General features: G+C 37.3%; 1 protein-coding gene across 1 annotated transcript in view; it reads right to left on the minus strand.

Moving 5' to 3' along the window:
- Nucleotides 1-2,945: 2,945 nt before the first annotated feature.
- Nucleotides 2,946-26,056, minus strand: part of LOC124156898 (extracellular tyrosine-protein kinase PKDCC-like) — a 43,364-nt gene continuing 20,253 nt past the window's right edge. The window contains exons 2-5 of the mRNA XM_046531386.1: nt 5,690-5,803; nt 4,648-5,203; nt 3,904-4,067; nt 2,946-3,694 (exon numbers count right to left, since the gene is read on the minus strand). Coding sequence (XP_046387342.1) covers nt 4,661-5,203; nt 5,690-5,803 — 657 coding nt within the window. The 3' untranslated portion in view covers nt 2,946-3,694; nt 3,904-4,067; nt 4,648-4,660. The remainder of the gene's footprint in view (nt 3,695-3,903; nt 4,068-4,647; nt 5,204-5,689; nt 5,804-26,056) is intronic.

Below are 26,056 nucleotides of genomic sequence, written 5' to 3' on the forward strand. Positions count from 1 at the left end.
GCCGTATAGCTATACTTACGCTTCATTTAAAGTGCATTTATTCATTATAATTTGCGGAGAATAACTTCTCTAGTATACTCGATTCTTTTCTGCCAGTGATGTCTCACTACGAAATATATCATGTAACAGACACAATTATAACACAGAATGAATGAGCAATAAAGTACTTTCTCGTTACGTTTTGACAACATTTGTGTAATATGTGATAACCATATATGTGATTTTTTCTATTTTGCATAAAAATAGCACATTATGAACGGTTTTAAAATATATTTTCCTGATCTCTGCATTTCTCCAGGGTTTTCTTCCGCGTCAGGTTGTTGGTTGATTGACAACAGTTGATTGACAACAAATAAGAAAACCCTGGAGAAATGCAGAGATCAGACCATCGCCGCGGAAACCTACGCTCTAACATATATTTTCCTGTTATCAATGTTATTATATTATTATTATTTCTTAAATAGGTTATTGAACTATTCATTTTATAATTCCTCTCTTCTTCACTGCCTCCATTCAAGCACATTACCGTAGCAAAGCCTACCTCAGCGCCAAAGAGCATGTGGTCATACGAGTCCATGTGGTATTTTCGATACGAAATCAATGAGGCCTTAAAAGGTGATGAAATCGGACCAAAGCTCCCACCTTTATTTCTTCTCTTATCGTCTTTTCCGCATATTTTCCTTTCATACATCCCTGCGCGCTCGATTTCACTCGCCATCAGTTTTGGGTTGGACAGAGCATGGAGGATGATCGCGGAAAGAATTGGTTCGTGCCGGTAGCTCTCCCTTATCACCTTTGATTGTGTTCTCATCCCGATCCTATTTCCCTTTTCACAACCCCAAAACGACCATAATGCGAGGAGAGGCGATATATTTTAATTATATATTATATTCGCTGCAGGAACTAGTGACTTTGTACGCAATCACGCGCACGAGTGAAAAGTTAAATACACCCACGGCTGAAGTTTGCCGTAAAAAAATATTTGACTTAGCTGGGATTCGAACCCGGATCTCCTGAGATCCCGGTTCGAATTCCGGCTAAGTTAAATATGTTTTCATGGCGAACTTCATCCGTTGGTGTATTTATTTTGTAACATAATGTGAACAAGCCACCATGTTGTTTGTTTAAATAATTTAAAATTAACAATGGTAGTGAGGAGGCAAGAATGGTAGTGAGGGACGCGGAAAAGAAAAACAAGGAGTCGTGGGTTGAGAGAGCTACGAAAAAGACGTGTTTTATAAGATCGGCAGAATAAGAAAAAAAGAGAGGACGCAAAGAAAAAGGAGGCGCCCACAAGAGAGAGAACCGATGGAAGGAAGGACGCGTGAATAAAAAAAAGGTGGAGAAAGATCGAAAGAGGGATCGTGGAGGAAGATATCCGGCAGAGAGTGGAGTTGTGTAGTACTGTACCATCCAGCAGTGTTTGAGTGGAGACGCGAGCAGTGAACCCGATAAGTAGACTTTAATGGTTATTATAAATACACATGGGGAAGAGTTAAAAGCCCATTGGAATATAAATGGAAGTTATGCAATCTGTTCGTTATAATGATCGATTGTAAATTGGGCCCAATTAGTCTTACTTCTTGATATTCTGAATATAAAAGTGATATCTTGTGCATGTTATTTCATAATTAAGTGCGTTTCTATACCCTAAGATAACACGAAACCAAATTAATAGGAGATGAGTAGTGTTACATTAATTGGTAGTGTTACAATTTATTACATGATGATTTATGATAATATACTTTTAGCTGGGCACTGCGGTGTATATTAAGGCATTGGTGGAAATGCTGAAATAATTGATGAAAGGTGACAAAATTTTCCACAGTTACATATTTGTGAAGATATTAATTATTATTGTTATTACTACTATTGGTTACAATAAGTTTCCATGGAGTATTTAATTTGTATTGTCGTAGTCTTCCCTACCTCCACGGACTTCTATCATCACTGCACATTAAGGCCTACTACTGGACATTCTATCCAAACATCCTATTCTCTTCCTTCCTCTCCCTCATTTACCCAGAAATCTACCCTCTAACACCGTTTTCAACACAGCACTAGCTCCACTCAAATCTTGCCTCCTCCATATCTCATCTACGTCTACATACTATCTTCATACCACCATGGGTAACGCTGTCTGTACGCCCGTAGCAGTTTTTGACGAACCGCGCAGCCTTCCTTTGCATTTTATTCAGTCTTTCTGCACTAGATCTTTCCCATACGCTCGCTATATATTCAAGGTGCGGTCGGACGAGTGAAACATAGCACCTTTCTTTCACTTTCTCATCTAAAAATCTTCCCGCAATACGCTTGACGAATAATAATTTCTTCAGGGCTATGCCTCAAATATTCCTCATATGTGTTCCCCATGAGAGGTTCGAGGTTATCGTAACTCCCAGGAACTTCACTTCGTCTGTTGCCTTTATGTTAATTTCATACACAGCATAAACATGGTTGTAGCTGGACGAACTCTGCAAAAATGTACCGCCTCATCTAGAAGCTTCTTCTCCTTACCCACCATATCTGACGCTTCGTTGTTCCTCCTCCTCTCCGTCCACTTCCCCTTATCCATTCTTTTCTACACTCACATGTCGAAGGCCTTCAGTCTTCTCTTGTCCTCCTTCCTAAGTATCCATGTTTCCACACCGTAAAGCGCTAGACTCTAGATCAGACTATTTATTCAGTATCGTTTTCTTTAAACTCTTACGTAAGGATCCTCCCAGAAGCTGATTCCCTTGCTAACGTTATTATCTTCCTGATGAGTTTCACGTCTGTTTGCGTTTTTCTCTAATATGTTGCACAAATAGTTGAATTCTTACACCTGCTCAAGCTCACCTACTTTTATGTTATGCTTCACAATTATAGCTCGCGATGCTTAACAAAACCGCATAAGCTTGGTCCTCTTGTGATTATTCCTAATTTCATACTTCTTGAAACGCTTCTCAAACGCATCCACTAGAGCCCGCCGCCCCCACGCTGGCTAATCAACTTCTGATTAGCTGCGGGCATTACTGATATTTCGTCACTCTTCCAAGGTTCGCTCAACTGTTTCGACTTGAGCTTTTCAGCATTAACCTTTATGTCAAAGCACATTTTTGAACCAAGTTTTTGTCTTGAGACCGCAAACTATTATATTATATGATGCCCTTCAAAAAATCATATGAGGATTACCTCATATATTGGAACAATCCCATAGATCCTATGCCTTAGGTATCACATGTTACCTCGCGTACTGTTCTTACGCTTCTCTTCCCTGGTAACTATGCCCAATCTACTAAAATCTATCATTGTGCGACCCTTTTCCATATATTGAGAATTTCCTGACAACATCAATCATCTACCATCTTCTCTTATATGTGTCGTAATATCTGTTATTCTCTAATGGAAATGAAATGGTTATTTAATAATTCTTGTCAAATAAAAAAATGTTTTTTGGGAAAGATTTATAAAATTTCATGTACAAAATGCTAAAATAATCACAGGCCACAGCTTCTATACTGTTAAGCTTACAGTTAAACATGTAACACGAATGTTTTTGTAAAAAAATAGTCACAGTGGCTTCACCTTTTCTCAGTAAGGCATGATTTCTATCCCACTGCTTGCTAGAATCATTATTACTTTTTTGGATGAGATGTTTCTCCTGGAATAGCATCCTACTGTGTACTGAAGTGATCCATCGTGGTTGAATTCCCTGAAGGAAAGAGACTTATATTATTGAAAAAATAATTGAGTTCAAAATATACTAACTACTATCAATGTACGTGTCTAAATGAGGGTACTATTAATGTAACTTCTCATGTTAAACCCCTCATTTAGGGCATGTATGACTGGTTTCTCACAAAAATAATAAGGTATTGAATGGGATCAAAATTGGATGAAATAGAATGTTGAAATCATCACCTGTCCATATGTATCCTTGGTCCAAGACATTCAATTTGGAGGTCTTTGTGCATATTTCTGCGATGAACTGTTCTTTCAATGCACAAAGGACGCACGTATATGCTCATGCACTGTAATTTGTTCATATGAGACAGGGATGTAACTGTCAGGAGCATGTTCAGCACCTATGGTAAAAAATGAATTAAAAATGCGTTCAAGTAATGCAGTATAATCTCATGACAAAGACCAAGAAGAGAAAAAATACATGAGAGAAAATGACCACGTGTTAGTTCCTATTAATAACCTTACTCATCATATAATATTCAACGAAATAAATAGTGGACATTAATTAACTTCATGAATTGAATAACCTTTGCCATTTCAACGTGTCAATGTATTTCAATTAAAATATGTTATATGAAACTTAATTAACTTTAATTCAAAGTCTTTGTAGTATATCATTACTTGGTAGTAACATTCTTTACGATTATTTTAATGTAGGTTAATTGCCTCGCACGGTTGCAAGGAATGAATTTAAAATAAATTTAAAATGGGAAATAAGAGAGGATAAAAAAATGATAGATTAAAAAAGATATGATTTCAAAGATTCATAGAAAAGAATCAAGTTCAAATGTGATCAATACCAAGATATGTTGAACAAAATAATAATAATTGAACTAACAAAACATTTAGAAAAAGAATTAACAATAAAATTATTTTAAAATTATACCGGAAAATAAGTTCTTATGTTAAGCATTTCCTTACGGAAGCTTCCTTCTTATCCCTCCGGAATGTCATAGGTGGCACTGAAAGTTTTGGGACTGATAGGCTCTTTCATTCCATGATTGACTGTCAATGCCTCCCGATAGTCATAGGATATGAAACTGGTGAGTAGCCTCTCAGTGGCTATCAGTATTTGCTCCGAGTTCCATTTGGCAGTTTTGTAGGCTTCCAGAAGCTCTTGTATTTTCGGTTCAAGAGTGGAGGGGGCGTTTAGAGGTAGGAAAAGACGGATGAAATGACGTCCCGCATTCCACACGTTCAACTTCTCATTGTGCCCAACGCATCGGCCTTCAATGCAGGGGCTAGGGGAGGTGTGCATCCTTGAAGACTCGTTGAGCATCTCAGAGGGCAAGCGCTGAATACAGTCATCCGCAGTGATGCAGGAAGGCTCCGTGACTCTGACGTCATCGACGTCCGTTAACTTGAGGGTAGTCTTTCCAACCAGCACGAACTGCTGCCGCCGAATGTCATTCAATGCCAATGATCCCATCGGAGAGTGAGCTAAGCGATGAAGTATTCGAGCCATTCCAAGTGAGAGCTGAAATTGAAAGTAAAATAAAGTGCCGTTTAAGTATTGAATTGAGGATGTGAATATTGAAAGGACAATAATTTACGATAGAGTCTGCTTTATTTGGATTAATGGGTAAAATATCAACAGCAATTGAAAATATAGAAATATTTAGAGCCTTAATTTGTTTGAACGATTGAATAAACATGATTTGCTTTCCACCTCATAAAGGAGATTTAAAAAAAAATGTTCAAAACATCAGGAGAGATTACAATCTCTGTTGTGGAATCTCAAGTCAATATTAATTGCGTGGGAATATCATTTAGTTGGTAATCTGATTACCATCCTCATCCTACTTCCATTTCATCAGCAACTTCGGAGCCAAATGCACATTCAAGTATATATTTCAAGACGGCTTTAAGTAGCCTTGAGGAGTTCATGCTGACCAATCTCTACTGAATCTGCGGTATATACGGATGACATTAAAGTGAGCGAGGGTCTTATTTTACAGCTTACTTTGAGCCTGTCCTTCCACGACAATTGAAGCAATTTTATAGTATCCAGCGGATCCCCTAACTCGGTGACCAAGGCAACTGGACTGGCAGCATCGGGGATGCAAAATCCTAGGACCTGAAGGAAAGAAACAAATTATTAGCTTGCGAAATTGAAAGGATAATTTTGAATCAAACAATTTTTTATGCTTATAACGCTTGAAAACATTTCATTTTCCGCGAATTCGGCATACTGACGGCAAAATGCGAAGTGACGCTACTGGCAGCCAGACGTTTTGCATGGTGTGTGGGCTGTCTACACCGGAACATTCGTTCATTATTCTCAGGCATCGCCAAACAATATGATTATTTCAGCTACTAATGTTATTAGTATAATACCGGAAGATCTATTTTTCCCTTTGTTTTTATCCAGAGGGACTGATTTTCAATTAATACTTCTTCACGGGCATTCTTATGCATATTCCACCTACATCTTCGCAAATATTTTAGGACGGCAGTAGTTATTATTATCCAATTTAACAAAAAAAATCGGACCTGAGACGCTGTTATCACTCGACAAATTTTCCGGCCGGAACTAATTGGACCCCGATAAAAAGTTATTTTTGAGCCCTCCAATATAGTAATTCAGAACCCAGCGAACGATTATGGCAATGCGGGCAGGAAAATTTTGGATCTGGAAGAAGCCACGCATGCTTTCCTTTTTTTAAGTTTAGTCGCGGATGCCAGGGTGGCACTGTTGGGCTTGCGTTTACATTTATTGTCGACTAATTTGAAATTTATCGCATGCCTATCTGATGAATTCCATTGCCGTACTGGGTTATTTCGGGGGAGGGGATGCTGACGGATCTGGTGTGGGGATCAGGGGTGGATTCAGCATCAAATTTTTGGGGAGATCATGACCTGGGTCCGGGGAATATGGAATACCCCACGGGAGAGAGCCATTCTCCGGTGTAAATAAAAAAAATACGATGCGATCTACGATAAATACAATTCAAACTGTTCTCTCGTTCGGGACTTGAAGCCATGAAATTGAATATGCACTCCCTTTGCTCCTTTGCAAAGATATAAAAACTATTTAACTAATAAAAATAAAAAAATTTGATAAAATTTGCTGGGAGGAGGTCATGAACAATATGACCACCTATAATAAGTCCACCACTGGTGGGGACTGCAGGGAATATGGGAATAATTGTCTTGTTCGGGTGCATTTTCTTATGCTGAGTCGCCTTTTTTACCTTTTTTCTTACATTTGCTCGCTTTCACATCTTATGTTTAAGTATATTTTGCATTTTTGGCTTCAGATGAAACCCAATTTTTAATGCTTAATTAAAGTTCCATTCATAGATCTGCCGATACCTTGAAGTATACTTTCGTACCATCAACGCTGTAATCCCCAGATGAGACATGCCGAGCGTAAAACACAAAGAAAGCCGTCACCGAATCGCTTTTAGTAATGCCATTGCCCGCTAAATTCATCAAGCTTTTAAAACCAAACCAGAGTCCTGCACACATGTATTCAAAGCCATGTCCGCCCGCTATAATTCGAACCTTGAAATTCCCCAAGTCCGCACCAATACATATATTTAAAATCTTTTTTCTGCTAACCCTATCGAGATTCTGGAACTCTCCACAGCTAGATATAAAAAAACAACACAATCACTTAAATCGTGTAAAGAAAGACTCTACTCCTATTTGAAGACCTGGGCTTAAGTTAGTTTATTATCTTTATTTTGTGATTTTATCAAAACTTTCCATAAATATATGTGTGATTGTTGTGACCTGTATTTAAGCATATATTTTTGTGTTATTGGTATTGAATATTTTATTGTTTTTGTCAAAGCGTTGATTTCTTTTTAAAACTTAAGTTAAGCCAATAATTTCTTCAAAGCCAAATATTTACTTTTTGTATCACTGATATGTTATATTTTTGTCAAAATGATATTTTTCAGAGCAGTACATCATATTTTATATCCTTTTTCTCGTGTAGCTTTTCTATAGAGCATAATAAATATTCAGGCCATCATTCAACAATGGATTAATCACACATATAAGCTATCTAGATATCAGCGGCATTTTTTTCTGTAAAAAAATTGTATATTAAACTTTCGGGGGACTGATCAGCCGTGGAGAAAGATGTTTTGTTTTGTCACCGAATCAAAGTGGATTTTTTATGTTTCCAATTGACGCTGGTTTCATTAAAGGGATATTCATGTACGCTCTGTTATTGTCGTTGTTACATTAAACTTAGAACTGTACAAAATTTCAAGTTTTCACAATTTTATGCATCATTAACTTGTAGGAATATCGCCTACTATCTGTCATAAAACTGAAAAAAATGAATAACGGCACGCAACTTTGAACTCGTCAAAATGGTAGGAGACGGGTAAAAGAACGTTTTAAAAAAATATTTTGAGCATTGGATTTCTTATTTTTGAGCGCGTATTATATTCACTAGCAACTAATAAAATTGCTCTCACCGATATCAAGCCGAAACTTGATTTGGATTTTTTTTCAATTCTATGATCACTTATTCCAAATTATTGATATGCTGATAGCTCGGATTTCATTCCAAACAATTTTAATTGGATTCTTGTTTTATTTCCGATTTCATTTCGAATCGCTAGCAATTCGTCCAATAAAATAAATTGGTGGATACATCCAAAATATTATAATGGAAAACAAATACGAGATTATAATTTCATTTGCGTTCCGAAAAAGTTTTATGATAGAAAAAAACTACTCTTTTTCTTTTTTGGTGATAAGGCCGCAGCACAACAAATGGCTGTAAGCTTTTTCGATGATGAGTGTTAATCAAATGTGTGTCATTTTGCTTATTCGGTTTCATTATATCCTATTTTAAATTGCAAATTTTATAAGGCTGTGATTGGTGTAACGTGGTATTTATTAGTCCGCAAATATTCGATGGAGGAATTATCAACTCTTTTTCGTGTATCACTCAAAATAGCGTTCAAATTGTAATTGGTTACTTAAAAGGTATATTTATAGTAAAACTCTAACAGTTTCGTCGAGTATAACTGATCACATCCGAATTTTGATGTAGATACCCAAGTATTCACACATGGATGCTAATAATCGAATGATGAACATTTATGTAATTTATGCCGTTGTGATGGCCGGTATAATGAAAGACCGATACTTAGATCTTTGGATTGATAATGAGTAAAGTGAAGTTGAAAAATAGCTTATTTCCTATAGTGGTGGTTTACATGAATATTTTTATCCTTAATAGTGGGCGATAACCATCGGATGTCTAAATATGGTTTATATCTGTAAAACACGTTGTTATAACACGATGGATATTATGATAACGTTTCCTATCCTATTTGTAACATCCACGACGAGTTTTAAAATTAACGTTACGTAGATATCCGAGTTGTAATATCCGTGATTAAAAAAAAATGTTACTCCAATTAGTATCAATAGGTAAAATATGTGCTGTATAAAATGTAAGGGCACAAATGTTTTATTTCTATGTCAGGGGATTACAAAAATCCATAATCAGGACACCCATTATCTACTTATTAGATGTTATGAAGATATGAAGTGATTTTGTAATTTGAACCTCCATGTCCATTGTTGAACATCGCTGCAACGTTGTTTAGCGGTCCTGTGGATATTTGACAGATATCCATACTAATTGGATTGACATGGATATTGCACAGACGCAAGGAGATTGTAAATATTTGGAGGGGGCCCCACTAGTTTCGAGCGTGGAGCGAAGTGTGGCTGGAATGGGGTAGGGCAAGCCACGCCCTCTTCGACCAAAACATTGGCAATCCCATAAGGGTCAATGCTAACTATTTGGTGAATTTTTTGGTCATAACTCGTTAATACATTAAAATAATAACTTATGGTACGCACAATGTAAACCTTTTCGTCTCACTTCATCGGTAGGCTTCGCGAGGTTATGACTGAAAGATCTTTTCCCAGGGGAAAATCTTTGTTAATCATCACGTTTACGTTCTACAACCAGCTCAGCTGAAAATGAAATTTTACGAGAGTAAATTAATCACTTACCTGCACTTATACTGGTATTGAAGTACATTATAGCCAAAGAAAATCTAGCAATTACAGTAATAAAGTATATTTTCGAGGATATCCCCACCAGTAAAGTGGGTAACAGACACAGAGTTAATATATTAATAGTAGTATCGCGAATGATCGGGAAAATCCGATGACAATGACAGCGAAATACTAATGATTATGGCAGCATTTTTCAATTATGTAGATCGTTTTCAGAACAAAAGTTTGCCACCCCAAAATATCAGTCGAAGACTAAGTCATAAAATTGTCAAAACAAGATGGCGGAACTTGATCACGCTAAAAACTCGGAAACAGTGCCTCCAGATATTTACAACCTCCTTGCACAGAGGCCATAGATTAAGGTCGACAATGTCTGGATTTTGTTGGAATATGGATTGCTGCTTGGGATGGTAATTTCCAAAAAAAATGTTTGTTTTTCTCTTTTCCAGCATTTAGCAGCGATAATGATAAACAAAGTATACGGGAACTAAAAAAATGTAATCATTTATAACTTTCCGCGAATTCGTTGTCTCAATCGCAGTGAATATTCGAAATGCATACCAGTATATGGCATTTATGATTTAGGCAGCATTTATAATTTAGAAGTAGAGAAAATGATCCCATTAGCCCTTTCTAACCCAGAGCTGCTTCTGGGAGAAATTACGTTTCAAGACTTCTCACTTTTAAAATGTGAAAATTTTCAAGGAAACCTTAATTATTGTGGCAGATGTACATTTTGCCATTAAAATTTACAGCACAAAAGAACACTTCGTTTAAATCTTTCCAAAATAGAGCTGAAAATGTATACATTTTTGATGTTGCTTAGAAGCAAAATTGGGTTATAATGGGTTAATTAATCGTTGTAGTATTAAAATAAGGACGCAGAGTAAGCTTTTCCCTTTTGATGACATAACGGAAAATGAGTTAAGCGTGCGAGTTAAACTCGAAATGGCTGCACAAGTGACTAAGTTTTACCGGTTCATTACCGACCAATTCAAGAGATAATTACACTCATTCACGTCACGAAGTGGTCTGGCTCTATCGCATTAAGAGCGAAGAGAGAAATGCGTGGAGTGAGGGATCCTCTGGGAGGGAGCGGCAGAACTTTGGCGTTACTGTGGCTGAAATTTGTGCTGCTTAAACACATTTAGTAGAGAAGTACGACCGCCCGCTGCATCTGGCGGCGAGAGAGTAAACACAGAGGCGAGTCTCGGTCGGAAGGAGGTTCGGAGGGGGTTGGGTTTGAGGAAGAGTATTTACAAATTAGAGGGAATGAGTGTGGAGGTGAAGGAAGCAAAGATGGAAAAGATGTGCTTTTAATAAATGGAGACCCATTCCTGCAGCAGCATTACGAGCATTACCTGCGAGAATGACGTCAGTCAACGCTTGAGAATATCTGAACGAACGAGAATCAGCTCTTATACGACATCAGCTTCACTCTGTGGCAGAGAGCTGCTAAATAAGAGAGTATAGGTGTGTATGTAATTGGCGTTAGCTATCGAGATGCCAGTTTTCTATGTATAATAACTTGACCCTAAAAACTGAATGCAAAAACGACGAGAAAATAAAAACGATCACCGAAACGAATTTAAGAAAATTTTTATCATGTATTGATTCCATCAGTTCTGTTGAAACAATGTGTGATGGTTGCCCTAGAAAAAAGATTCATATGGATTACCTGAAGGTTGGGGGGAGGTACTATAGGGAGATTCAGAGGGTTGGAGGAAAAGAATTCATAAATCAAAGGGAATGAGTGTGATGCTGGAAAAGATGTGCTTAAAAAATAAAGCCCCATTTCTGCAGCAGCATCAGGAGCATTATCTGTGAAAATGACGTCAGTCACCTGCTGAGAATATATCAACGAACAAGAATCAGCCTTAAACTGAGATTATCTTCACTCTATGGAAGACTAAACAAGAGAGCATAAAGGTTTATATGTTTGGATATTATTTTATAAATTGAATGGTTAAGGACGTGACTTCGCTTAATATCTTCATTTAGAATCAAAAAACCTTTTACATTTTAGATAAATTAAATGTTCGGCCTCCATCCTAGCTTCCCCACTTTGGCTAGCTTTCCACCCTCACTAACTCAGCGTGTGTAGGTCATGCTTTTCCTTTATCTATATGTGAAGATGTCGCACAGGGGTGAAACTGGTCGAGATTATAGTTGTTTGTGTGAAATGTACAAGGTGTAAAATTAACGACCCGCGTCGACTGATTTTTGGAGGACAAAAATGAGTCCACGCGGAATCAACCCGGAAACTAATCATATCTACAAGGTGCTTTGATTAAGAATATTACTTTATGCTAATAGTTGAATTCTTAGCAAAATTTCATCCATTAAATCGAGATGCTTATCATTTTTACACAACTCCGTAGTTAGAAGCAAAGAAAATATCCCCGTGATATTTTGTATTTGAATGAGGAATTAAAGTAAGTTTTTGAACAGAAATGAGTCCAGCGCTTTAGTGAACTCTAAATGGCTGCATGAGTGGCTGGGTGGTATTTAATAAAAGCGCTGCGTCGTGCAAGGTATCAGACTTCTGACTTCAGTGGTGGGAATTTTTGTCATTTCTCCAAGACGCTGCAAAAGGAAGCGTATTGTAGAAAGTAAACGGCAGCAATAACTATGGCACTATCAACTTTAATTCTTCCAAAACCTCTTTGAAAAGTAATATGATCAAAATTCTGTTCAGTGCAAATGCAAGCTCAGATTTAGAAACGATAATTGGAAACCAGGAATTTTGGTCCCACAGCCCCTGGTTTCATGATACTTATGCATTCACCTGGAAGACAGCTTTTATGAAGTCTTTTATATAGACGTTTTTAGCCTTTAATGTTTAATATTTAATAATGCTTGCGGAAATAATAGTAGGCACAGGGTATATAACATCTGGATTTTCGTGAACAAGGAGCAATTCAGATTATAAGAAAACCCCCAACATAGCACTTAAATTATTGTTTTCAATTCTCGGATCACATTCAATAGCAATGTGAGCCTAGGAAAACGACTTGACTGAGTTCCTCTGTTACAAAAGTTTAGTTGTGGGGAGTGAAAGGCTGAGATGGATGAGCTTAAAATATTCACCAGCGAGGTGATTGGTCGTGAATGAGAAATGGCTTGTAATGGGATTAGTGAGCTGTATTTGTAAATGAAATCTTTTTGGCAGTTTGACAAAGGAATTTATCCAGGACTAAGGGGAGGAAATGATTGAAGGCTAACGAATGAAATGCAAAATAAAGAAAAATGGCTATAATAGAAAAAATATAATTGTGCGATCAACGTTGTGGTATCAGATTCCCTCATTAAACTTGGGTGGCTGCGCTCAGGGAATAGAAATGGGTACAATAGGGCCTTTCTTGGGTAAAGGCGGGATGAAAAGAAAGATAAGATTGCGCGGTGAATAGGAAATATTGAAAGAGTGGGAACATCGGAGATGGTTTGACAGGAATGTAGTTGATTAAGTTGGAGGAAGCCATGAAATGGAATTCTAAAAAAAAAATGTTTATTTGTACCCCAAAATTGAATATGAAGAAAAAGATTAATTTTGAATAAATAAAAATATCTATTTCCTGGCGCATACCCTGTATATTGAAGTCTTCATAAGTTATATGGAAGCAAAGATAAGGCATGTACTCCAGCCTAGCTTAAGGTGGAATTAGTGAGATATTAGCCTATCTATTCTTATTAAAGGGAATGAAACTTTGCAAATTCCACGCAATATTTTTAGGGGATGGAAGTTTCATTTCTGTCGTAACGGAGTTCTTCAAACTATCGACCGCTAAAATCACTTACATTTTTTAACGATTATTTCTTTTTTATTGGGATCCTGGTATTCGAAGGAGTTTTTAACAAATTATAGCGTATCTAAGGAACTTTTTAGTCTTTATTATTGGCAAATATAGGGATACGATGCTGCCAAATGAAGGAAAGTCGTCCTGTTATTTATTGTAACTCATACGGAGTCTAGAAAGAGATAATGAAAATGAAGCTAGGGGACTGTGAAGCGATAGTGTGGGACGGATGATGATTCGGAATGAAATAGTAGCATGGGGGAACTGGAGAGGCCCGTTTTAGAATGAAGGAGCAAGAATGAGATGAGAGAAAAGGGCCGAATGTGATGGACGGTGAGTGAATCTAAGAGAGCAGATGGCGTATCTCAAGATAGGCAGGGGAGAAGAAGATGGAGGATCGAGGAAAGAATGGTGAAAGTAAAGAGGCATTTAAGATTGTAAGAAGCCCACCCTGAAATTGGAGGGGGCCCTAAGGATCCTGGCAAGAGGCCAGGTTGATAGGGCGAGGGATAAGAGAGATTGAAGACCACCTCCTCTCGGTGTTCGTAGTGGTATGTGGTTGAGAGAGTCAAGATTGTGCTGTGTTGGGACAAACGAGGAAGCAGCAGGGATTTTTAAGGACCAAATGGAAAGAGGATGGTAAGTTCTGAGGGGTAAGGAGGACCCCAACCGTGCACTGGGTCACCAGTCATAGTTTATCTCAGAAAGCTCTTTTCGCTCGTGTTGCCTGTATTTATTGTGTTTAAACCTCAAGGGCATCACATACATCAAATAACCTTTGCTCCCGCATGCTATATCTTTTGACGACAGCAATGCCGCTTTCCTTCCGAGAAGTTCCCGCGAGCAGCAGGTTTCGTTATCTTTTTCGTATGGAATCGCTCCTGGCTTGACGTGGTGTAAATGCAATGTATCAATGATAAAAACACTAGCTCTCATTTTTAGTGTAAAAATTTGTGATAATTGCCACATGTGGTAATTGAAAGAGATGTGGCTTGAAAATTGGGAAAATTTCTCACTCGTTTTGTTCGGATATATTTTCCTCAAATGATAATTGCCACACTTTCATATACAACTCCACTCGCGACCATGGCTTTGAGACTCTAATGTATTTTCAGACTCTCTTATGCATTTATACCAGAGCCAAAGTGAGAGTGTTTGTTGTATGACCTTTAAAAGTGACATAAATTGTCGAAGCCACGGTCGGTATCGGAGTTATACATTTAAAAATGTGTAAATGTAAATTAACTTTTGTGGTTTACATTTAACCATGGTTATCTTTCTCTTTCCCTCCTACTTTGTGCAAGGAAAGATTCTAAGTTCTTCTTCTATACTTCAGCTTCTATAATTCGAAACCATTTCATTTATCTGCTTTTACTGTAAACAAAAAAATCTATGCGGTAAATAATCTTCCATCATGACTTATAAGACAAATCTAATCCCCTTTTGCTAAACAAAGGCTGGGAATCAGTGAGATCCCTCTTTGAGTCCCTTAAATGTTCGTGAAAAATACTTTTTAGTTTTTAAATGCGTTGGTATGTCCAGGAAGTTAAACTATTTGGTTAGTAACTTTGAAACTGCTACGTTTTTGCAGGTAAAGGTATTCTGTACGCGGACTTATCAGTAGCAAACATTAAATAACCCATTTCAGTTCGAAAAATTTTGCTATAGTCATTAGTTTTCGAGGAAAACTGTAGTACACCAGTAATTACAAATTTTTAAGGGCACTTGCTTTTGCGTTGCTTTCAAATAGATCCTTAAGAAACATTGTTATTCTGGTAACTATGAAACACTTTTCTTAGGCGCAGCTTCAACAAATTAAAAATTGAGCCTTCATCCCATTTACTAGTCCCTAACTACCATGAGCATGCATTCCAACAACTAGTGTTTTAGAAGTCATTGAAAACATAATTCACTGGTGAATGCAATATCTAATTTTGTGGTTACTATTTTTGGAATTTTTATCACCATAAAAAAGAGATTTTTGACTCATCTTAGTTTAAAACTGCTCGTGGGCGTGTTTGACGTTTGGACGTCGAAAATTAACTGTCTTTGGATGGAAGAGTTTGCTTAACTATTGTAAGTACGTGGGAAAGCCACACATGCCATGTTAGCTTAATTGTATTTGGAAACAAGGGATTTAAGGTATTGCGACTGGCTGTTAGCTCAGTTAAGATTCAGTTTCCACTTGAGAGCACCAACTATAACCCAAGGGCAGATAGCTTTGCAATCGATGCGTATGATGCAGTGGCCAGCTCAAACACTTTGCGGGAAGTATGTTCCGAGGAAGAGCCTAAGTTTAAGACTCACGAGACGAGAATTGTCTCGGATACTACAATTGTTTCCGGCAGGCGCACAACTCTTGAGGAGGAAAGATAATTATTAAAGGCAGTAACCTCGAATAATCCGCTAAAAGCACGTTAAACAAAGAAATTTTTATCGTAGTTGCAATAATTTACAAAGTTTCAAATTATCTCATTTCTTCCAAAAAAATAACGAATAAATGTTTAAAATTTCTTTACGCACAACCGAAAAATGCTTAAAGGTTTTAACCTATAGCAGACTACATTTTTTAATGTGGAAAATATAATTCGTAGTGTCGGGCGTGACGTAAAAACTTTTCATATATACATATAATTTCACATAAATTTAATTCTTTCCGAACTAGGTTTCGACCTGGTACGTCATGGTCTGAACCTAGTTTGTACAGTATTACATTTATGTGAAATAATACATTTTTCACATTTTATTATGTATAAATTTCCGCGATAAGGAACGGTTTCGCTCTTTTTACGTGCCATTTAAAAAAATAATGCAATATTTCACTTATTTTATATTAGATTTCGTTTTTTTATCGGGACGTAGTCACGTAGACCTCGTCTCTTCCGCCGCAATTTTTATTTTCGTCCTCTAAGCCAACTTGATGACGTCAATTAACACGTTGGACTTCAGTTTACGTAAGCAAGTGCGTACACAATCCGCTTCCCCTTGATAAACCCTCCGGTCGGACACTCTAAGCTATCTCCCTCGGATACGAAAACGTCCCATTTCACTTTGCAGCCCTTCACTCAACGCCCATCGCGGCTTCTCGCCTGGAACTTCTTGACTGAGGATTAAGATAGGAAACGGTCCACGCGGGATGGCTTAGGGTAGTTGGTTGTAGAGGAGGGAGCCAGCCTGGATTAAATGGTGCAAACTATGTGCTGATGCTGATGAAAAAATTATGAAAGTTTGATGAAGAATAAAGCATTAATGGAAGCATAATAGACGAGAACAACGATTTTTAGCTTACTGTACCGTAACAAAACTAGTTACAGGAAATTTACTGGAAAGAAAACGTAAAAATATTAAATGAATTGCATTATAACTTATCTGGATCTCTGAACGCTAATAAAACATCCCATTTATCGAGTATAGGGTACAAGGAATGAAAAAGCTACTCTCCGCGTTTGTTTCGGGTCAAAATGCATTGAAATCAATTATCTGATAAATAATAATAGCTTAGATAATTATAAAATAAGAATGCTCATAGTATTAGCATTTCATTAGTTTTCATTGGTGCTCATATTTTCATGTGGTTCTTACATTCTATTCATTCATGGTCATGTTAATATAAGTATTATATTTGGAAATGCTGGCGGAGGATAAGGTTTTAATAATTTACGATCTAAAGACAATATGAAGAATCTGAGACTTTCGCAGTGAATTCCCGGTGATTTGGGTGAATTCTTCTCTGATTTCCAAACGAGATAGGGTCTGCATGATGGATATCGACGTTACTTTGTCAGCCTTTCCCAGCATCCCCAGGGTTATTGATGTCGATATCTGTTGCGGTCTGGCATTTACACAAACCAGCAACTTCACCTAGGTGGTAAAAAAGGCGGGAAACCCCAGAAAAAAAGATGAAAAAATTAGGGACCACCTATGTTAAGGTGGAGACTAAATAGTTATACCATATCGCAACACCCATCGGAACCATCAGCTCCGAGTATATTGGGAAAGTCACCCAACGAATCGTCGGCATAAATTTAAAGGGCCATAAATCCATAATCCGGTTCGAAGTACGAGAAGAATAAACCGAAATATAGTATTTGGATGTTTCATTCGAAAAGAAAACAACATTATGTTCTTTTCGTTCTGAATAGGTCTGTGGGCACTATAGATTATGTGATGTGTAGTTTAGTTCTTCGACTCATGAATCAGGAATAAAAACATAATGCAAAAATAAATTTTGCTTTGCCAACCTCGGTGGCGGCGGTCCTAAACCGAAGGTCGCGGGTTCGAGTCCCGCCCGGGTAGGTTGCCCCTACACAGGGCATGGATGTGTGTTGTAGTCTTTGTTTCATGCTATACCCCCCGATGTAAAAGGCCTTAAATGGGCTGTTTTCGGGGCGATGAAAATAAATAAAAATAAATTTAAAAAAGTACTAAAAAAGGAAGAATTTCTCTTCTGCGCACAAGGAAATACGTTTATATGGACGCGCATTTATAGCAGAAACAAGGTTAACTTAGTTTGACTCGTTAAATATAAAAATCTTTATGAAAATATGGAGAGTTGCAAAAAGGAATTTTACGATCCAAGTACTTCTAATCTTGAAAGAGAATTTTCGGAGTGTTCAACCTCATGTTTTAACAGTTTTTTTAAATGAACGCATGTGCATGAAATATTTTTTTTCGAATAGCGATACTTGGTTGGCGAGTCACTCCTACCTTGTTAGCACGTATTTCAGGCCCTTCGGGTGGCCGTAGACGGTCACTCGAGTTCTGAAAAGTCCCTTAATCCTCTGCTCACTTCTGTAGAGAGGCGGGACTACCCGACCAACCGATGGTGGGACTCTATTGATGAAAGCGAATGAACATCGGGGGCAGGGTTTTACGGCGAAATAGAAGGAGGAAGTTGGACGGAAAAGAAAACCTGCGAATGAGTGGTTGTTCCGAGGGATAAAGTTTGCAGCAGAAGTTCGATGACGAAGAGGAAGTGGCTAAGGAGATTTAGAAGTTCAGGCGCAAAATAAGTTGAAGAAAAGAGTTCTCTTGGGGAGCGGATGAAAAAAAAAGTTGCGGCGGGATTATTTTGGAAAGCATGCGATATACTGTTTAAGTTCCGTAATATTTGTTTTTCGTAGGAGATACTGAACTTATCAGTGTTCTTTTATTTTTACGTCGTTAATTTTTATTTTTACATTGATAACCTTATGATAGATCTTTTGAGCAACGCTTGCAAGACTCACGATTTTTTCAAATTTCTCTCGGAGATTTACACACGTTTGAATAAATGTAAAACATGACATAGGAACAAAAAATCACTCCAAGAAATACATTTGTCATGGAATTGCATTATATAAGTTATATTTCCTGGTGCATTCATGAGTAAAAGTTAACAGAGATTAGTACTTTTATTTCGGAAAGTGAACCATTTAATGGAAAATTTGTTGAAGTTATAGTGCGCGGGTAAGCGTTGAGGGTTAAAGAGCAAGACGAAAACCCAATGGATATTTTTTCCTTTTCATTTTTAGATTTTGTTTTGAAATAATTGACTGAATCGTTCACTTCGATTCTGTCTTCCTGGTATTCTTAATTTCAAAGTGTTATCTATGTAGTGGAAAATGCCTTGCCATCCTTACTTTATTTTAATTGACATCACAAAGTGTGCTGATTGGATAACATTATTACGCTTTGGCAAATCTGCGTATTACCATATCATAAACAACATTTATAATTATAATGCTCAACTTTCTGAATGCCATTAGGACACTGAAGAATTTTCAAGGAGGGAATTAGAATGAGCTGGGATTGCGACATTTTTATCATTTGCTGCTGACAGGCTTCATAAAACATTAGAATTGTTCATTAATCTTCTATTTTAATTTCGTTGGGCAATTTAGGTGAAATGATTTTTCTACACTGGGGATTTCAATTTCGTTTTTCAATATTCCTCTATGGTAAGCCTGATTCACACGATCATTTTCTTTCGCTGCGATAACTGATCACTAGAGTGATCGGTTTTCGCGACCGGAAAAGTGATCGCTCAAGTGACCATTTTTCTGAATTACACGGTCCCTCTCGCCGTCGCTTTTCGCATCATTTCCGATATCACAGCTCGTTGTCATAGAACCCGCATCTTGAAAATATGTAGTGTGTTTGTTTATCTATGTCCTTTCCACGATTGTCAAACATTGCACTATAGTCGCTCCATACGGAAATGCGTTCTGATTGGCTGATATGGGGTTTTAGTGACGGTGGAAACCATAGCGACCATACGAGTGATGAAAAAGTGATGGGAATCCTCATCATAAGACTGATCGCGAAAAACAATTGCCGGTGACGATTATGTACGAGTGATCACTCTAGTCTAGTGATCACGACGGATAAAATGATCGCGAGATTCAGGCTTAATATGTAGAAATTAACCTCAGTTTTCATCACTCACGTCAACTTTTTAAGCTACAGGATACCCTCTGTAAATGAATCATGTGAAATACAATATTTGCGTGTGAATGAATTTTAAGGTAAATCTTAACCTTATATGCTGTCTATAGAGAATTATTGCCCATGAATGGTTTGTTTCCGACGAATGAATGGTTTACCGAAGCGTGTGAATTTGACAGCAAAATACCAGTGTATCCAACCCGCTCAACGCTGAAGCTACCCACAAAGCAAATTTTGTACCACGTGCCTGCGACTAACTATGGTATCTCCTGAATAACTATACTAGTATGCGCCTATCGCTGACCTTCTATGGTGTCAATCACCCGACAGCAACCACATAAGGTTAATTTCAGCCAATTGGAGTGCAATGATGCCTCTTGTCATCAGAAAGTAGTCACAATCACACTAGGTGTAGTGAAAAAAACTTGGCGCGGTAGAAAAATAACTATAGTTTTGAAATCAGCATGCCTATTTTACACTAAACCAGCTCAAAAATTTAAGTCAACAGAAAATGTGGTAAAAGCAGTTTCGCAGTGTTAATTGTTGGGGCAAAATGGCTTCACATTGCATGTATGCTCTCCAAATACAAGCACTTACTGGCATGATCTAGAATACCTGCCTCAAATTCTCACTCCCTCCTTCCATTTGATTTTACTCCCACTTACCCTGTGCTATCGACAAGCTGTCTTTTCTCTTATTCTCATGCTTTAAGGACTTGACCCCATTTACATCAACCGCGTACTTTTAATTAAAAGCTCATGAGGGACACCATGCATCCCGTCACTCAACCCCCCCCCTATATCACGCTAAACGAATATTCTAGCACAGAGGTTGTTTTTAGAGGGTTCTAATTATAACGCATGTCTCTCTCAAAACTCTCGAAAAAATAATCCTCGTGCACAATTTATTTTCGCCTCGGGTCTAAAGCTTCCGGTCTGACTGAATGTTGAGTGGCGTGAGTAATCTTTTTTTTTTTTAAACCTTCGTCTCGACTGCTTGAATATTTAATGCGTGCTTCTATTTATGGAAATTTGGTCTGTGCAAATGAATCACTCAGGTTGACTGATTTTTCTCTAAATTGATTTAGCTTCATCATCATTTTTTTCATAAAAATTATTATGAACGGCTGATGAAAAAACTTAGGGCGAGATATGGGGAGCGACGACGCATGCAACCAAACGCCATTGTTTTCATTAAAATTCTCTCTTTTTGTTTGTTACGCGTTGTCAACAAATTTTTTTATCCATTATCACGACTCTCATTGTTTATTCACGTCGTCAACAAGAATTTTTGACGATTATTACGTGACCATAATTTTTTCTTCACGTCTTCAACAAGAATAGTTACCAAACTTCGTGAGCCACCCTAATTCTATTTCTTAAGCACAAAAATGCGGAATACTTCCTAAAAAAATAGTGTAGTACCCGTAAGCAGAATAAGTGTCCTTGCCAAGTAGGTAGTATACTTGGCGTTTTATTGAAGGATCTTAGGTTGAAATCCAAGTGAACCCTTTGCACAGCACTAAAGAAATTTTTATTCCTAAAATAACGGACCCCGCTAGTGACTGTCGATTTCTACAATTTAAAACAGGTTACGAGTGATAGTAAGCGTTTGCATTTTTAAATGAGGCATTTTGGCATTTTTACTAGTGTATTCCATGAAAGTGTAATATTTATTTGTTAACTACCTTAATTTACTTCGCTGTGGATGAGAAAGCTAGTAAAACTTATTGGTGTCAAACATTAGTCTTTGAATGTATAACTCATTATTTTCATCGTAAGTAAAGGTAGGTAAGATCATAATCATTCCTTCATTAAAATAAAATTTTGAAATTATATAATTATTGCTTTATTTTTAATATTTAACTTGATTCTTGTAGTATTGGTCTTAGTTGTAAGTTTTGCCGACTTTTTTTTACGTTTACTAAGAATTCATCATCAGGGCTTGATAAGAAAATAGGTATATAATTTTGATACATGAGCAAAATAAAGGATACCAGCAATGTTTCTTAAATATTATATTAAAAAATCAGTCGCAAATTAGCAAAAAAGACGATATTAACTTTTTAAATATAGAGGTCGGAAAAAGAAAAAAAAATCATTTGATTTTTATGCCAGCTACGTGGTCGTAAAATAATCCTTGGTTAAAATATGAAATAAATGAATAATAACGTACACTTATGATCTGAAAAAATGCACGTAACTATTCTCTGTCCCTTTTTTTCCAAGCAAAGCGCTCATGATTTCCAGCTGGTAACCCAGATGAGACGTTGAGTTTTAGGAATAACTTCATGTATTCTCTGATCTATTGCAGAATTCTAATGCTATTTATAATTTTGCAGGGCATTTTGGTTAGATGAAATAGGTTATTTCTGGTAGACCTCTATCTGTATTATTTAGAAAATATTATTGATCCTTGAGCCTTTCTTATAACATTCATACGCGTTTGACAGAGGTTTCTCTGTTTTTTATGGATATGATATCGAATATTCTTTTGCCAGGTACCAGTGATTTTTATCTTAAACGTTTTGATGAACTATCCTTAGAAACTTGGCTAGCTCCTTAAATTTTTACGCTGATTATATAGTAAATTATCTCCTTCTGTTTTACTATTTCTTGTATCTCTACCTTTCCTCTTGGATTAGTGAATGCACTTCATGATATTTAGGTCTCTCATTCAAATAAAAGTTTCCTGCATAAAAATTTTCTGGCATAAATGGAAATCGCGAAAATTTTTCCTTAAAATACCTAGCTTTATTTACTCAATGCTTGAAGATGAGTTCTAAGTTCTAAATCGTTGCAGGGATGCTGTAGGGTTTTTTTTTAACATTTATGTTTTTTCTCAAAGATTTATTCCTCAATTTTAATAGTTTTAATACTTAAAGTTTCCTCTGGCCACCTTTTTATGCCTTATTTATTATATCCTTCCTTTTATTTTCTCCTGTTTTTTTCCGTACCCAATCTACACAACCACATTAACATCCTCGCATTCATCACAGTCAGCTCCAGGCAAGCCGACCACTCCCTACGAAATTGCGTTTTTTTTCTCTTACGCGGTTTGAATCCTCTTTCTCCTTTCGTCCGCCAAAAAAACTTTCATTCGCACTATTTTCTGAGACTTCTTATTGTTCCAAATTTATTATTACCGGCTTTTCTATTCACCTCCAGTTTATTTTCACCTTTTTGCCTTTCTGCCCTCTTTTCCGTACTTCTTCTTCGCTCCCTCGCTTCCATTGCAGCCTATCTGACCCTGCGGCGCAGAGAACAGCCGCTCGGGGCGAGGCTTCAACAAGTCGAGTAGTAAATACGCCGAGTTGAGACTGGCTCTGATTGATTTATTTTCCTGTTAATTGCTTAAGGTGAAAGGAAGAAATGGAGGGCTGTAGTTTACCATTATTAAATTTAGAATATAATGATGAATATTTAAAAGAATCCTGATTTCAAAATTAGTCTATTCATATTCAGATTTTCTCAAGAGTGTGTGAATTAAAAAGTTAATTTTCATGAGATTCAAAATTTTTAGATTTATAAAAATGATTTTATAGATTTTTATTGTATACATTCAGCTTCTATTTTTATCTTCAGCATTAGCCATGATCTTTTCATCAGTTTGGGATTATTTAACGGTCATTAATTGCTTTAAGTACTGAATTAAAATTAGTAACTGACATAAAATAAGCACGTAATTGCAGCGAAATAATGTTAACATTTTGGGTTCTAAGATATAAGGTATCCAAAATATGCACTAAAACAAAATTGAAGCTAGATGACGCTATAAATTTGAAGGGAATGTGCTAATGATAAACGTTTGCAGGTGGGTTCTCCATGTGATCTAGTCTTCAGGTAAACAAACTGATGAACAAGTATTGATAACTAATTTGGGCATAAAAGAAATTATAAAAAAGCGAATAATTTAGGAGACGATCCGTTATATTTTTAATCATATGTCTATCCCTAACTTAAACCAATCTATATTTGTAACATCATGTAAAAATGTAATTAATGTAATATGATCGTGCTGGAAAGTTAGGAAAAATCTGGTGCGTGAACGGTAATAGAGTGTATGAAATCTTCTCGGGTTTCCAACCGGGTCAGGGTCTGCATGGTATAGGCCGACGTTTCGTTGAGAGACTTTTACGAGATCATCAGGGCTGATGATGACGAAGTCGCTGTGTTCCGATATTTACACTCTCCTCCTTCACCTAGGTGGTCTCTGATTGGTTCGGGATTTTCCCATTTTTCTCGTCCTATTAATTTCCGGGTTCCAAGCGCTGCTTAGTTGCAGTCCTCGATCTCTATTGATGTTATTTGAGTGAAGACGGATTGTTCCTAAAAATATTTCCTTTAGAAATCCATGCTATTCACCGGGAAAAGCTCAGATTCTTTATCACGCTAAGAGAGTGTCATAAATACTAGATACCACCGCATTGATTTTCCATTGTGAGAACGGTTTTTAACTTTGACTGTCCGTCATTCAAAGCGGAAGTTAAGCTTAAGAGACCAGATTACAAATCGACTACTCTGATATTTTTCTGCCTAATGACTGCATATTTATAACTCTGATATGTAAATCCATGGGATTCAAATATACTGAATTTCCTCTCGCCTTCTGCAGCGCAATTATTTTAACCCTTGGACAGCATGCTTCCCCGAAAAAGGCTCCCGCCTGCTTAACGACTGAATTTCAATTACTTTCTTTTGTTACTACCAGTTTGTACAATCAAAATTTTGGGAGTAAATAAATTACCATTATTAATCAATTCAACGATCATGTTATTAGAGTGCTTATTTACAGATTGTAAGATTTAAATTTGGTGCGTTAATTTCTGTTTGTAAAAATACCCCGTTTAAAATGTAGATATTCACGTCCCCATTTGTGTTGACAATTTGAACACGTAGCTATTAAGCATGAGAGATGTGCGATTCCTAGGTTGAAAAGCTACGCTAAGCAAAGAGGACTTATGAATTGGTGGGTGTTTTTTTGAAAAAGTGGTGCTTTTTGAAAAAGAGAGCATGGGTGATTTGAAAATTTCAGTTTTTGGGTTGATGATGAGAATAAAAGAGTGGTGTATCTGTTTGTGAAAGCAGGACAGTATCCGAACCTTCCATTCGATGTCTATTGTTATGATTTTATGCGATAGCAATAATGAAGTCCCTCGTGGAGAGGAACCTAGAATATGACCAGGACGTATATGCCTGTTTCGTGGATTTTGAAAAAGCGTTTGATAGGGTGAACTGGGTAAAGTTAATGGATATTCTCAAGAGAATAGTGGTAGATTGGAGGGATAGACGACCCAGGATGGCCCAGACTGCGCAAGTGATGGTAGCGGACGGAGAATCTGGGTGGGCAAGCGTTGGCCGAGGTGTGAGGCAAGGCTGTCTTCTATCGCCGCTGCTTTTTAACGTATACGCTGAGGAGATGGTAAGAGAAGCGAGGGACGAGTTGGAAGCTGGAGTTAAAGTGGGAGGAATGATGTTGAAATCGGTAAGGTTCACGGATGATCAGGCGCTGATTAGCAAGTCAGCGAGGGGACCGCAGGCTTTAGTGTATGCGTTAGACGAGCGGTGCGAGGAGTATAGGATGAGGATTAACTACAAGAAGACTAATTGTAAGATAAAAGTAGGTGAGGAAAAACTTGAGCAGGTAGAGCAATTTAACTATTTGGACAGCACATTAGAGGAAAACGGACACAGTAACAAGGACATCAGGAAGCGAATTGCACTAGCAAAGGAGGCGTTCATGAACAGGAAGGAGCTTCTGAGAGAATATTTATGTAAGACTTTAAAGAAAAGGTTAGTGAAGAGCTTGATCTGGAGTGTAGCGCTCTACGGTGCGGAAACCTGGACAGTGAGGAAAGAAGACGAGAGAAGATTGGAGGCATTCGAGATGTGGGTATGGAGAAGAATGGAGAGGGTGAAATGGACGGAGAGGAAAAGGAACGACGAAGTGCTGGACATGGTGGGTGAGGAGAGGCAGCTTTTAGATGAGAATCGGAGGAGACAGAAGTTATGGATGGAGGGAGTACTTAGTAGGGAGGGGATGTTGAAAATGGTGTTACTGGGTAGAAAGTTAAGGAAACGAGGGAAGGGAAGGAAAAGAAAAGG

This window comes from Ischnura elegans, chromosome 4 (genome assembly GCF_921293095.1).
Source record: "Ischnura elegans chromosome 4, ioIscEleg1.1, whole genome shotgun sequence".
NCBI lineage: Eukaryota > Metazoa > Arthropoda > Insecta > Odonata > Coenagrionidae > Ischnura > Ischnura elegans.